General features: G+C 42.9%; 1 protein-coding gene across 2 annotated transcripts in view; it reads left to right on the top strand.

The window, feature by feature from the left end:
* The window catches only part of itfg1 (integrin alpha FG-GAP repeat containing 1), a 165,597-nt gene that overhangs the window by 39,136 nt on the left and 113,199 nt on the right, over positions 1–13,262 (top strand). Inside the window, exons 7-9 of one of the 2 annotated variants that reach the window (XM_054771194.1) lie at positions 2,341–2,390; positions 10,261–10,342; positions 11,775–11,948. In XM_054771194.1, coding sequence (XP_054627169.1) covers positions 2,341–2,390; positions 10,261–10,342; positions 11,775–11,948 — 306 coding nt within the window. The remainder of the gene's footprint in view (positions 1–2,340; positions 2,391–10,260; positions 10,343–11,774; positions 11,949–13,262) is intronic. The other variant, XM_054771195.1, reaches the window with a different exon arrangement.

The following is a 13,262-nucleotide window of genomic DNA, read 5'->3' as shown; positions in this document are numbered from 1 at the left end:
ACTATCTGTTGTCAACTATAGACGTGGGAGCTGCAAGTTTGATCAATCGTTGTTGTTTTTCTTCATCGAATAAGATAACCTTAACCTAAGACTACATCTCTAATGTTAACATTGCAGTTCACATAGTGCAGCTAGTGTCGCTAACGTTTGCCTTCATTCGTGATGGAGATATGAAGTTATGGTAGTTGCATATTTTTTTCATAATTTTTTTCTGAATTCCAGTTTTTACGACCTGACTGGTATATGACATTAGAGCACTGGTGTCAAACTCAAAGCCCTGAGGCCAAATTTGGCTCCCTATATTGTTTTATGTGGCCCGTGAAAGTCTGGAAATAATACACTTTTTCAAATTAAATTTACCTTATTTTATCATTTTTTAAAATGTATTTTATTTCAGTATTTTATACAGTATATTTATACTGTATTACAACAAAATAATATATTTTTTTCCAATCAAAAAAACACTTAATCTTGTTCTTGCTACTGCGTGCAATTGCAGTTTCTGTTGTCAAGACACATTTAGCGTGAATTATATAATTATACAATGGTACGAAAAAGTGTTTGCCACTATAGACTTGTGATGTAGTGTGTAGAGGTTTTATTGTTTCGTTTTGTACGCCTTCTGAGGCTTACAGCATCAAACAATAATTTACACACTGATGTAAAACAGGCTTCACTACACATCATAAATTGCAGCCAGGAACTTTGCCAACTATCCACCAGTCAGCTACAGGCGTGGGAGCTGTAGGTTTGGTCTTGCTTGTTTTTCTTCAGCGAATAGGCTAACCTTGCGTGATGTTGCTGTTAAAACTCGTCTGTAAATGTCTTTTTAGCTTGGTGTGGGTTGCGGCCACAACAGTTAGCCCGTGTTAGGGATTATTGTGCCAGTTTTGGGATCATTCAAACCTGCAATAAAAGCCTGTTGTTCTGGCGATCAAGTCCAGCGCTTGTGTGTCTCACTCAACATTACAATCACATTACTAACACTTTGTGACCAGTGTGGAATACTACATATCACCACAAAGTCTTTGGTAGGTTCCATGTTTATATAGCCATAGAACACAATATTCCTTGTGGCTTGAAAGATCTTCCAAAATCGTCTAAAATGTCCGGTACTGAAGGGGTTGAATTATGAAAAATGACTGGGATTGAATGAGTTAAATGCGTCGTTTGAATGTCTTATATATGTCTTTTATTTCATTTAACCATTGTTGTGCTTGAAAATGCTTAATTTAGGCAAAAATGCCTTACATTTACTTAAAAATGCATATTTGAAGCTGTCGTCTTCATGTTTATTGTCCACTTGTCTTGCATGGTTGCTTAGAAAGCTAGATGTTCAAAAACGAAACTTCCTGCCGTGAGCTAGCCGGGTGTTCCTAGACAGTAAAGCTGCAGACAGCTCTTTGCCCCGGAGCTGAGGTTATCCTTGATACCCGGGATGACTGCCACAGAATCCCGGGATTGTGGAAGCTTCTACACTCCAGTCAGACAAGATGGTTAAAGAATCACGCCGCTGCTTTGTGAACTTGCAGTGGACTCTGCTGCATTGCCTCTGCTTAGATGAATAATTTAGTCCGGAGTAACTGTATTAGTGCCCCGCCGTCATTGAACACAACCTTCACTCTCCCCGTTATCTTTGCCCCGCCCCCTTCTCACCTTCACCGGGCCCCGCCCATGTTACATCTTCATTAGTGTTTTTTGCGCGGAGCATACCGGGGGCCCGGAGGCAAATCGATGCCTTTTTTTATTTCCCCAAGTCCAATTAGCGGATCAGAAGTGCCACACGGTGAAAGAAAGTGGGGCACATGAGCGCGGGTTCGCACGTTTGCACATGTAATACAACCGGCTACAGGCGCCACCGAGGGGTGGGGGGGAGCGAAAGCGAGGCGGAGAAATCCTGTCGGCTTCAGCGGGTGTTTCCTTCTGTCGTCCTCTTGTCTTTGACGGCGTTGCTTGTGCAGCTTAAGCAAGACGCATTCACCGCCCAACATGCTCGGGGGCAGAAAACCTTCAAATATTTATATACCTCACTTTTTCCTCAGTTGAGTCGATATAAGACTTTTTTCTTAATGTACAGGACAGGGCTTCTTTGTAGTCGTTGAAATGAAGACAGCTATTAGAACTATTCCTCTACAGGCACCTCTTTTGCCATCAGGAGTTAATAGAGGAGGAATAATTATGTACAGATTTTAACACAAAATAGAAAACATGACTGTGTGTGTGTGTGTGTGTGTGTGTGTGTGTGTGTGTGTTGCTCATGTGAATCCATTGCATTCATTATCACCGCTTCATGATTTAATATGAATGCCTGACGTCACCAGCCTCTTTTGTGCTTTCCAGATTTGTTCCTGACAACCGACGGGCCCAAGTTTGAGACGTGGATCAGCAAGGTACTGACCAAGAACGTCCGATTAATCTCCTTCTCCTTTATCCCAAAGTCACCGAATAACTTTTCTAACATTCTGACCCTGAATTTTACCCGGGCAACATATTTTTTTGACTTTCATAATGATTTGGAGTGCATGAGAAAGCCGAAAGAAAAACGCATCTCTTTTTGACCACATGGTTGTTTATTGACAAGTGTATTGCACAACACAGTATCAACAGAACCAATGTTGTAATAGCGCTAAGGCATGAACTACTCAGTCAGCATTAACTCATTCAATACCGTAGTTATACGTTTTTTTTAAACCCGAACACTCACTCCCAAAGACGCATTTATACGTCTTATATGAGGCGCGTGTGTGAATGCCAGTGTTTTTCTGCACGCGCTACATAGAGACCCCAGTGGTTATTTTGAAATATTTGACTCTTAAGTCTCTAATGGCCTGATACAGTGCTGCCTCGGTTTTTGTCAACCGCCTGTTCCAAAAGGTCCGAAACATACGAAAACCAAAGCCGTTTTCACATAGGAAATTGAGTTGAACCTAGGTTAGCATCACTCTGATTTGTGTACATTTTCCGGTCTGCTTGTCGTGTTATTAATACAGCGCGCGAGTCCAACTGTGTTCTTCATGTATTTTTTTTATCACAAAACGTCTTTAGCTTCTAACAGACAAACTGGCTTTCCTAACAGAATCGCAACCGGAACTGGAAGTCAACTTCGTCTCCCGTCTGTGATGTCATCAGTACTTGACTCTCAAAAACACAAAACACGTTTTTTATGGTTTTACATGGCACTTGAAACTTTCTTTGGCTCCGTTTTGGGTTATTGAGGTGAGAAACCACCGCTGAATTCAAGAAATAACTCATGGCAAAACAGGCAGGTGGTCTCCGTGTGGTGTCTCGCTGCCGCATCATGTCCATGGGGACGCTCACGTCAAGAACCACGTCTGAAATGAAGGTAAAATTAACCCTAAATGTTCATTTATTCTTTTCATTTGTCATTTATATGTATTTTTATGCATTTGGAATTGTTTACTGCATGTGAAACACAAAATTTTGGGCTTTCTGGAACAGATTCTTTGTGGGAAAAATTGATTGAGTTAGAGTCGGACCTTCTGGAACGAATGAATGACGCAAGCCACGGTTCCACTTTACTGTTAAGACAATTCATCCGTTCCAGAAACCCCAAAATATTAACAAAAAAAAAACATTTTATTGAGAATAATTATAGTTTTACATTCACAAAACAATGCGGGATACATATAAATGACAAATTAAACGGATACATAAACATTTAACATCACTTTTGGCGAAGACGGCAAGGAGTGGCAATTGAGGAAGGGATTAGTTGTTTCTTGAATCCAATAGTGGTTCTCACCTTCTTTATCAAATGGCAGGCACTTGCAACTTCCTTTGGCCCCATGTAGGCCTGTCACGATAATCGATAAATCGATTCATCTAAAATAAAATAAAAATAAAAAAACAGGCTGATAATTATGCCGCCCTTGATAAATTGGCACGCCTCTATGCGTGTGTTTCATCTGCTCGTCTCTCTGTGCCACAAAGGCTGGATGACAAGAGGCTTCACTCTGCATCTGCCTGTGAGTGTCGGTTCTATAGTGGAATGAACGGAGAGAGTGAACCCTCATCTCCTCTCAATCAGCCTGTTTGCGCTGTCGGGACTACTAGTGAGTGGACAGAGAGTGCCAGCACCAAATTAGCCTCGTGAGGAAGCATATGCGAACGTGAATGAAAGCACAGAAGCCATGGTTTCTAAGGCAAAGGCAAAAGCGCCACCGAGGGGCATATTTTGGTTTTAAACAGAATGATGTGAGCGCATGAACACCGATGACCGACAATTTGACAATTTTCTCAACTGGGAAAAAAAACTACCAATTTGAGGTGCGTCGGGCAGCGTAGCCTTCGTTCCGACAGTCAGCGCTTACTGATGGGTTTGGTTGGCAAAGGAAATATAGACAAAACAGTGCAAAATGGTGGACGCTCACAGGCAGTGTCGCTCGCTACATTGCAAAAGAAATGCAGCCATTCAATATGTTATATGCCACATAATTGTGATGTTTCTGTGAAACATTAAGAACAACAACGTGGTTGATCTTGAACGTCTTTTACTGTCAACAGCATGCAACTCATGTAGTAGTTCAAATGTGAATCACACGTCTCATGACAATTAATGAAAACATGATCTCAAGAAAGGTTGTCAACGATAATTTATAGCACAATTATTGACCAGCAAAATGTGTTATAGTGACAGGCCTTACAGTCAGTCACACTCAATTAAAAAAGTCGAGAGTTAGGGCATTGAATTCTGTAGAATGATACAGTCCAGGGCAAGGTGACTCATTTTTTTAATGCGCGGTAACCAAGACAGTGTACGAAATGTTGTACAATAACCAAGATAGTGTGTGAAAACAAAGGGAAAATGTTTGTCGAAAATCGAATAATATGAAAACTGGTGCATTCAAAATGTAGTTTTAAATGTAACTCTTGTTGCCTGTAGTTAGGTTTTCTTCTTGTGGCAGATGTCCTTTATTTTTAAGTAATATAACTCAGATTTTAGCATACATATTACTTAAGATAAGCAAATTGGTCCTAGCATAGAAAGTCACTGGTAAGAAAAAATGTATTTTTGTTTTTTGTTGTTTTTTTTTAAATAAGCACTTTTAACCTTGATTTTAGTGATTTCATTTTGCTGCGATTCCCACTTTGTAGCGTAGGTATTTACTGTATGAAAGTGTGTGCTGTGCAATGTGGCGACTCTCCAAATTGAAATCGTTCAGCCTTGGCGCAGGTCGGCGCTCTATGAAATTATCGTCCTGAGAGCTTCTCTAATTTGGTATAAACCGAATAAAATCAAGCATTTGTAGCTACGCTGAGCGGTTTAAGAGGCCGCTGAGTATTTTTGAAGGGCAAACAAAAGTGTGTACATGCTGTCCGAGTTGTTGTTTTTTTTTTTTTTTTTGACCTGAATGCGTTAACCCGCTGATCAGAACGTGATGAGTCATAAAACGCCCACACCTCTCATCATTTGTGATCTGTGAAGCTTCAGTGGGCTGCAGGATTGTCGGCACTGCTGCAGGAGGAGTTAATATTCCGGCAGTGCAGAGACTGTGGTTGTGTGTGTGTGTGTTTTTTTTTTTTTTTTTTTGCGGATGGGGGCCTGTTTGAAATTCAGCAGGTTGAGGCACAAGGCGAGCAGCAGTCTATCTTATCACAGCGAGAGGCAATAGGAGGAGGCCGGGAAAAGTCTGGCAGCAAAAGTGACGGGCCCGAGATGAAGCAGGAGGAGGGGAAAGAAACGAGCAAGTAAACAAAGCGAGCATTTACAAATTGCAAACAAGTTAAAGCCTCCCCTTTTTTCTTTTAATCTCAGCCAAGGATGTTTCTCAGTGTAGCTCGGGGGATGGCGTCCAAAAAGACGTGTTTCTTGGAAAGTTTGGCCCACAGGCTACAGACAAAGGATGGAGAATATTAGCATTATTTTGTGACACTCTAAACTTTGCGAGTCATTGCAGATCTGTATGGAAATGCAAAATCCATATTTAAATTATTAAATTCGTGGTTCAGTTTGATACATTACAAAAAACATTTTTTGGGGGGTATTTGTTGTATTTATTTTTATTTTTTAAAAATATGATTATTTTATATTACAAATAAATAATAAATATTGAATAAATAATATTGAATATTTTTTGTCTGCTAAAAACAGCGGAATATCAAATGTTGGACAAATTAAAAGGTGCCCCCTACTTTCTTTTTAAAATATATTTAATGAACAAAGGAAACAACTCCAACCCAATCCAGCCCCACAACAGCCAAAAAAGACAAAAATACACACATCCCCCTACTGGTCAAAAGTCAACTTACATTTTCCCTTACTGTAGCGTCTCCATTTTCTACAGGGTGAAGTGGCTCAGGAGGAGGAGTGGTCGTTTCCCCGACCTCGGTGGTTGCTGGTTCGATCCAACATTTCAAATTCTGCCATTTTTAGTGTGCTGAAAACGAATGGACAAATTAAATGTTGCCCCCTACTATTTATTTATTTATTTTATTATTTATTTTATTTGTTATTTATTTTATTTAAATATTTTTTTTTAATCACAACCCCAATTCTAACCCAATCCCAGCCCCACAACACGCCAAAAAGACAAAAATCGAAACACAAAACAAGCCACCTACAGTACGGGCGAAAAAGGATTTCACATGTTCTGTTACTGTAACATTCCACTTTTTCTCCATGGTGATGTGGCTCAGGAGGTTGAGTGGTCGTCTCCCCACCCGTTGGTTGCTGGTTGGATCCCATTTCTTTTAATTAACTTTTAATTCAGTTCAGCTTCAGCATTCAAACGGACTTTCTACTGAAATTGATTCATCTCGTACACGGGTGGCCAAACTGCGCCACACACACACACACACACACACACACACACACACACACACACACACACACACACACACACGAGCAACCAGCCTGACGCGTTCACAGACAGTCGGACTACGAAGAACTTTTAACATTGTACAAAGCGTCCGTGTGGCTACGTGATCATCATTGCTGATTTTTCTGTACTAAACCTCTTGTCTACAGCAGGTGCCTGCAGGAGGCAGCTACGTTGGCTGACGCTGTTTTGGCTACGTTTGTTGACAATACATAGATTGCAAATCTCTGCAGGTGGTATTGGTAATGTCTGTCACTGGATGGACCCCATCCCTAGTTATTACCACCAAGGTCTTTGGTTCAGTGCCGCTTCATCCGCCAGTCACAAAGGCCAACACAATCCTTCGCCTCTCCTTCTTTAATTACTGTTCTCTGTCCTTAAGCCTTCTTTTTCCTCCACCGCCCCCCATCGCTGTTTTCATGTGATTATCTGCACGATGTCAGGAGGAGGAGGCCAACAAGCTTGAGTAAGGAGAGGTGTTTATTAGCTGGCAAGTAGAGCCAGTGGGTTTTAAAGGTCAACTCTATATCAGCTGATATAATACGCGGGAAAGCAACTAAATAGACGTGCCGTATGTGTGCTTTCGTATGACGGGGGTTGATTTAGCCGCTTTAAATGGCATTTTTGCTTTGAAAACAGCAAATGGAGAGCAAGAGAGAGAGAGAGAGAGCATTGAATATTAATGCAGGTCCTACTCACACATACAGTACATACTGAGCGGGTTGACGTCTGAATCGGCTGTGAACACTTTACCCAAAACGTCGCTTCTAAACGTCACACAGCAGCCCCAGCGTGCAGCATTGATTCATTGTGGAGCCCATCAGGCCACTTTGCACTTTAGGACAGGTGGAGTGTGATCTACACTATTTCACTTGTGTGTGTGTGTGTGTGTGTGGTTTGGAGGAAAGTGAACAGAAGGAGAACTAATAACAAGATGTGTAATCCTCACATCTTCATGTCACACATGCATGCACAAAGGCGCGTGCACACACACACACACACACACACACACACACACACACGCTGACAGTTTTAATCATGACATTTAGCAATCATCAGCCAGCAACTGTCAATCACACTGCCTAAGATCCCATCTTCAATCAGCAGACAACCTTTTGTGTGTGTGTGCATGTGTTTGTTGTACTTCTTTCAAAGCGAGTGTTGTAGATGTATCGCAAATTTAGAGCCATAAAAATATCACAGACAATAAAACATAATACAGTGAATTGGATTTTAAAAACAGTCATTCCCATAGGACGTACAGTAATCCCTCGCGACTTTGCGCTTTGAATTTTGCGGCTTCACTCCATCGTGATTTTCCCAAAAATATATTAATTCAAAATCATGCAGTTTTGTGGTTTTGGTCTGTTACGAGTAGGAATGCTTCCATCAGGGTTTTATGCTGCCGATAACGATCATCCATGATTGATATCGATCGTTACTGATGACTAGACCTGTCTCGATAACAAATTTTGCTGGTCAATAATTGTGCTATAAATTGTCATCGATAATCAATAATATCGACTTTTTTTTTTAGACCATTTTTTTCATTAATTTTTTTGAACCACTAGATGGTACTCAAGTATCGTATACCTGTGTGAAGTTGCCTATTGTGGCACTCAAGAGTGTGAGGAAGAAGTAACTCATTTTGCAACCAGAGTTACAACACAGCTCACAATGAACTTCTCAACCCCACTGAAATCGCGGGAGGGCACCACTTCACAGGCCAATCATACTCATGGTGTCATAAAAGTACAGTACAGCAAAGCATACTGGGAAACAGGAAGTGCTAGCGGCAACGCTACAATATATAGACCGTCTCTGTTAAGGGGAAAACAAAACACTCCAATAAAACCTACACACACGCGCAGTTATGTAGTGAGTTTATTGTTGAACTAATGTAGGGGGTCATATTTGACCCGGACCATAGCTGAGTTGCAGCATAAAATGCAATCTTGCCGATTGTGCTTCAACACGTCCTCCTCTAATCAGCCGCACAGCTCAGGAACCGCTACCTGCATCCGCCAAACACCTCCAACATCTCCGGAATTGCTGGCCCCTCAAACGCACCGAAAGGCTGCACCTCCCTTGCAATGCAGCGGGCGACACCGTCTGCGAGCGCACACCACCCGGCGCCACCCGGCCCTATACATTCACTTTGCCAATCAAACGCCCCAGCAAGTGCCAAACGCTGGGACGAAGGCCTCGCTGCACATCCACACTTGAACTGTGGCATTCGGCTTAGAAACTATCGCTTTTGTGCCTTCATTCATATTCACGTTTGCTTGCGTTACCACAATAGAACCAATGCACACAGGCACATGCAGAGTGAACCCTCTTGTCATCCAGCCTGTGAGGTACAGCGAGACAACGAAATGGAACAGACATACTGTACGTATAGGCTGCATGTCAAAATTATCGACCTCGTTTCATTCTATCGTTCGATTAATCGATTTATTGATAGACCCAAACAAAGTGAATGTGCTTGGTTTACCAGAACATTAACAAAATGCTGGTATTCACAACTCACATTTCTCACATTAATAACTGAAAACCTGAATGAAAAGCAGGCTTGCAGGCGCCACGTGGTCGTGGGTGGGCTCACGTTGGTGACCCCTGGGCTGTATGACACAAAAGGGGAACCATTATAGGTAGACAAAAACATATTTAAATTACTTTTTCAAAACCGCCGGTGAAACTTAGAGGATCAGGCAGGCGCCTTCTTTAAGGACAATTTGGATGCGAGAGCAGCTTGATGGCGCTCCAGCAGGTCCCCCATGCAAACCCTGTATCCTCCAGTCCGACGAATCCAATCACTTTCCGGGCTAGCCACCTTCGACTTCCGACTGCTGCGCACACATTGGGGAGTGTCCAGCGTTTTGGCTATGTTAGCCTTTGTGGCTTTGTGAAGGGAAAGAGGGTGAAAGACGGTCGCTATAGGCTGGATGCCGCAATGGGGGCGGAGGTGATCGGTGTTATAAAGTAAGTGTTGGCATACGCCGATACCGTGCTTTTTCACGGAAATCATCCGATCGATTGGAGCACCCCTAATTATTAGTATAAAAAAAAAAGTGTATATAAGCAAATTGTACATATTTTTTCCCTAAATGAAGCATTTTCAAGCATAAAAATGGCTAGATGAAATAAAATACAAATATAAGGCATTCAGAAGACGCATTGACATGGTACTGACACACAAGCACCGGACTTGATCGCCGGAACAACAGGCTTTTATTGCAGGTTTGAAGGCACAATAATCCCTAACATGGGCTACTGTTGCAGCCAAGCTACCTACTTGGCAGAAATTCACTTATCACTGGAACCAATTAACCACAATTATGTGTACCTTATTGATCATGGTGAATATAATTCTTATCATCGGTAGGGTTAATAAATGACTCCATGTTTCATATCTTCTCAGGATGGCAATTTCACCCGAGCAGAGGTTCTCCCTGAAGACCCGCCCTTCCCCACCGTGGGCCAGTCCTCCTTTGCTGATTTCGGTGAGTGTTTTTTTTTTTTTTAAGCTTTTCAGTGCAACAGTTGCAGATGTAACATGTCCCTTGATTGTGATTGCAAGGCAAAACAGTTAAACGAAAGTTTCTTAGAAAGTGTGACTCGTACAGGCCCGGATTAAACTCAATCTGGTCCCGTTCCTCGGCTCAGTCCTCTAAGCTGCCTCTTGCATTTTAAAGCCGTGCACTTGGCTCATCCTGTAACTTTCTTCTCCCGACGCCCGCGCCAGACAGGCTAATCTCACAGCAGCGCAGCACACCGACACACGCCGCCAATCCCACGCAGGCCCACACTTTTTTTTGTCAGCATCTTATCCCCCTTAAACAATCTTGGCCAGTGGAATTCATTGTTGTGCTCAGCTTTACATTTATCCACCGCAAATCTCCGCCGGCTTCTCTTAATCTCTCGGCTGCAGCCTGGACGCCGCAAAGGTGCTCTTGACGGAGTTAACATCAACCCAGCCGGCTTGTTGTTAGAAGGTGATTAACATTCCTACATTAGCAATAACTTAATGGGAAGCAGTCAAGGTAGTGCTGATATATCAGTCATGTGATGTTGCTGCCCAGACGCCAGGAAGCGGAAGACGTCAGCAATCAATACAGTCGCAAGTCACAGTTTTATTTGGACCATGTTCAAATTTATGTTCAGCAGCCTGCATTTATGCTGCAGGGCTAGGGGGCGGGGCTACAAAACCACCTCCTTTTCTGTTTCAGCGACCAAATGTGGGGTTACCGTTATCATACAAACAGATAAATAACTCTATTCCCTTACCTGTGTTGCTGCTAATGGCTTTTACTATTCCTAATTAACTTTTTGCATGGAAGACACACGCACACGCACACGCACACACACACACACACACACACACACACACACACACACACACACACACACACACACACACACACACAATGATACACTGATTCTTAGTGGCAGGATTAATCTGTTAATCCCTTTGCTGTTCAGGGTGCCCATCAAATATTTACTAAACAAAGTTCAGCTACTTAAATTGGCAATAATGTGTGAGCCAGATGGGAAGTGACCTATTCGCCACGGTGTGTGTGTGTGTGTGTGTGTGTGTGTGTGTGTGTACGTGTGTGTGTGTGTGTGTGCGCGTGTGCGTGTGCGTGTGCGTGTGTGTGTTTAATTCAGCCTCTGTAAGGGCCACAACCCTTATTTGTTCAAATCCGAAGCTGCCGTCAACAAAGAAGTCTTTCCACTGCTTTAATCTAATTCCATCTCTTCTGCACGCCCTTTGGCTCGGAAGTGTCACTTAGAGACTTTGCCCTCGTTTGGCGGGGATGGAGGCCTCCGAGGGTCACGCTTCTTATAATCTGACAAATTCAGGGAGGGAGAGAGAGAGCGAGAGCTTCCTTCCAGGATGAGACATTCTCTTATCTTTCATTCTTCTTGACCCAGCTCCTCCACCTCCTCCTCCTCCACTCTCCTCCTCCTCTCCTCCTCTGATCTGCAGATGGAGGTCTTTTCTTTCAAGTTACACCATCACTTGCTGCCTGTGTGTGAACTCTGAACGTCATCTAGTTTTGAAACTTGGAGGAAGGAGACAAGGAGGATGGAGGATGCAGACAGAAAGTACGTATGCTCGTAGGAGTCTGGTAGAAAGGAGGCAGGTAAGAAAGGAGGAGTGCAGTGGGGACGGGCGAGAAGGAGATTGGAAGCATTGAGGCTTATTAAAGGATCAGGTAGGAAAGGGGGGGGAAGTTAAGGAGTCTGGTAGAAAGGAGGTAGGCAAGTCAGAAGGAAGAGTGGAGGAAGGTAGGAAGAGTCATGGAGGACGAGACACGACGTATGCAGGCTTGTATGAAGGAGGGGGTTGAGAAGGAGTCTGGTAGGAAGGAGGCAGGTTAGGAAAGAAGGTGGGGAGGATGAAGCCTGGGGCAAATGTGATGGGATGTATGGTGGCTTTAAGAGAGGAGGCAGTAAAGAAGGAGGGGGTAGGGAATGAGACTAAAGGAAGCAGAAGAGTAGGAAGGAGGCTCAGAGGAGGCATGAAGGATGGAGAAGGGTGATATCAAAACAGGAAGTATGGAGGCTTGTAGGAATGGAACAGGGGATTAAGAAGGAGTTTGTGTGAAAGGTTGTAGGTAGGAAGGAAGGAAGAGGGCAGGGAGGATTTGGACAGGTGGGAATGAGACAGGAAGTAGAGGCTTTAGGAATTATTAGGAATGGAACATTTTCCTCTCTGTTTTAGACAAAGTACGGCAAGTGCTTATCTACCAAAGAGACATAACACACCATGGCGAAAACCATGGAGGATTTTGGAAAACAGCTGCAGCTACTTGTGGAGAATTCCAAATCCACGCATAGAGTAATTCGAGGTCTGCTAGAGTCTTCCAACGTCATGCAAAGAGAAATGCAAGGTATGAGAGAGGAAGTTCAAGGTCAGAGAGAAGCATTGCAAAATGATATGAGGATATTAAGGAAGGAAATGCAAGGTCTGAGAGTGGAGAATAAAGAATTACAGGAAAGTTATGCTGCAATGGGAGCCACTCTCAAAAAGGAAGGTGAAGAAAAAGATAAAATCATTGAGCAGCTGAAAAACACCATAGATGACATGGATCAGAACACGCGAATGAATGACGTGGTCGTGACGGGACTTCCAATCATACCAAGGTCCTATGCCAGAGCAGTGGCGAATACTGAAGAACCAGATGAAATGGACGTCGCCTCAACAGAGCAACAAGTTGTTGATTTCTTGCAATCAAAGAAGGTGGATGTAGACATCCAATCTATTGATACTTGTATCCCACTGTATGGTAGGAACCGTACTACACCCGTCATCATTGTCAAATTCACTAATAGGAAATACAAGGTTGCTCTGCTGAAACAGGGAAAGAAGCTGAAAGGAACAAATGTCTACATGAATGACCACCTGACCAAGCGCAA

This window comes from Dunckerocampus dactyliophorus, chromosome 3 (genome assembly GCF_027744805.1).
Source record: "Dunckerocampus dactyliophorus isolate RoL2022-P2 chromosome 3, RoL_Ddac_1.1, whole genome shotgun sequence".
Lineage (NCBI taxonomy): Eukaryota > Metazoa > Chordata > Actinopteri > Syngnathiformes > Syngnathidae > Dunckerocampus > Dunckerocampus dactyliophorus.
The sequence above is the reverse complement of the archived record's forward strand: the minus strand, read 5'-3'. Positions and strand labels throughout refer to the sequence as shown.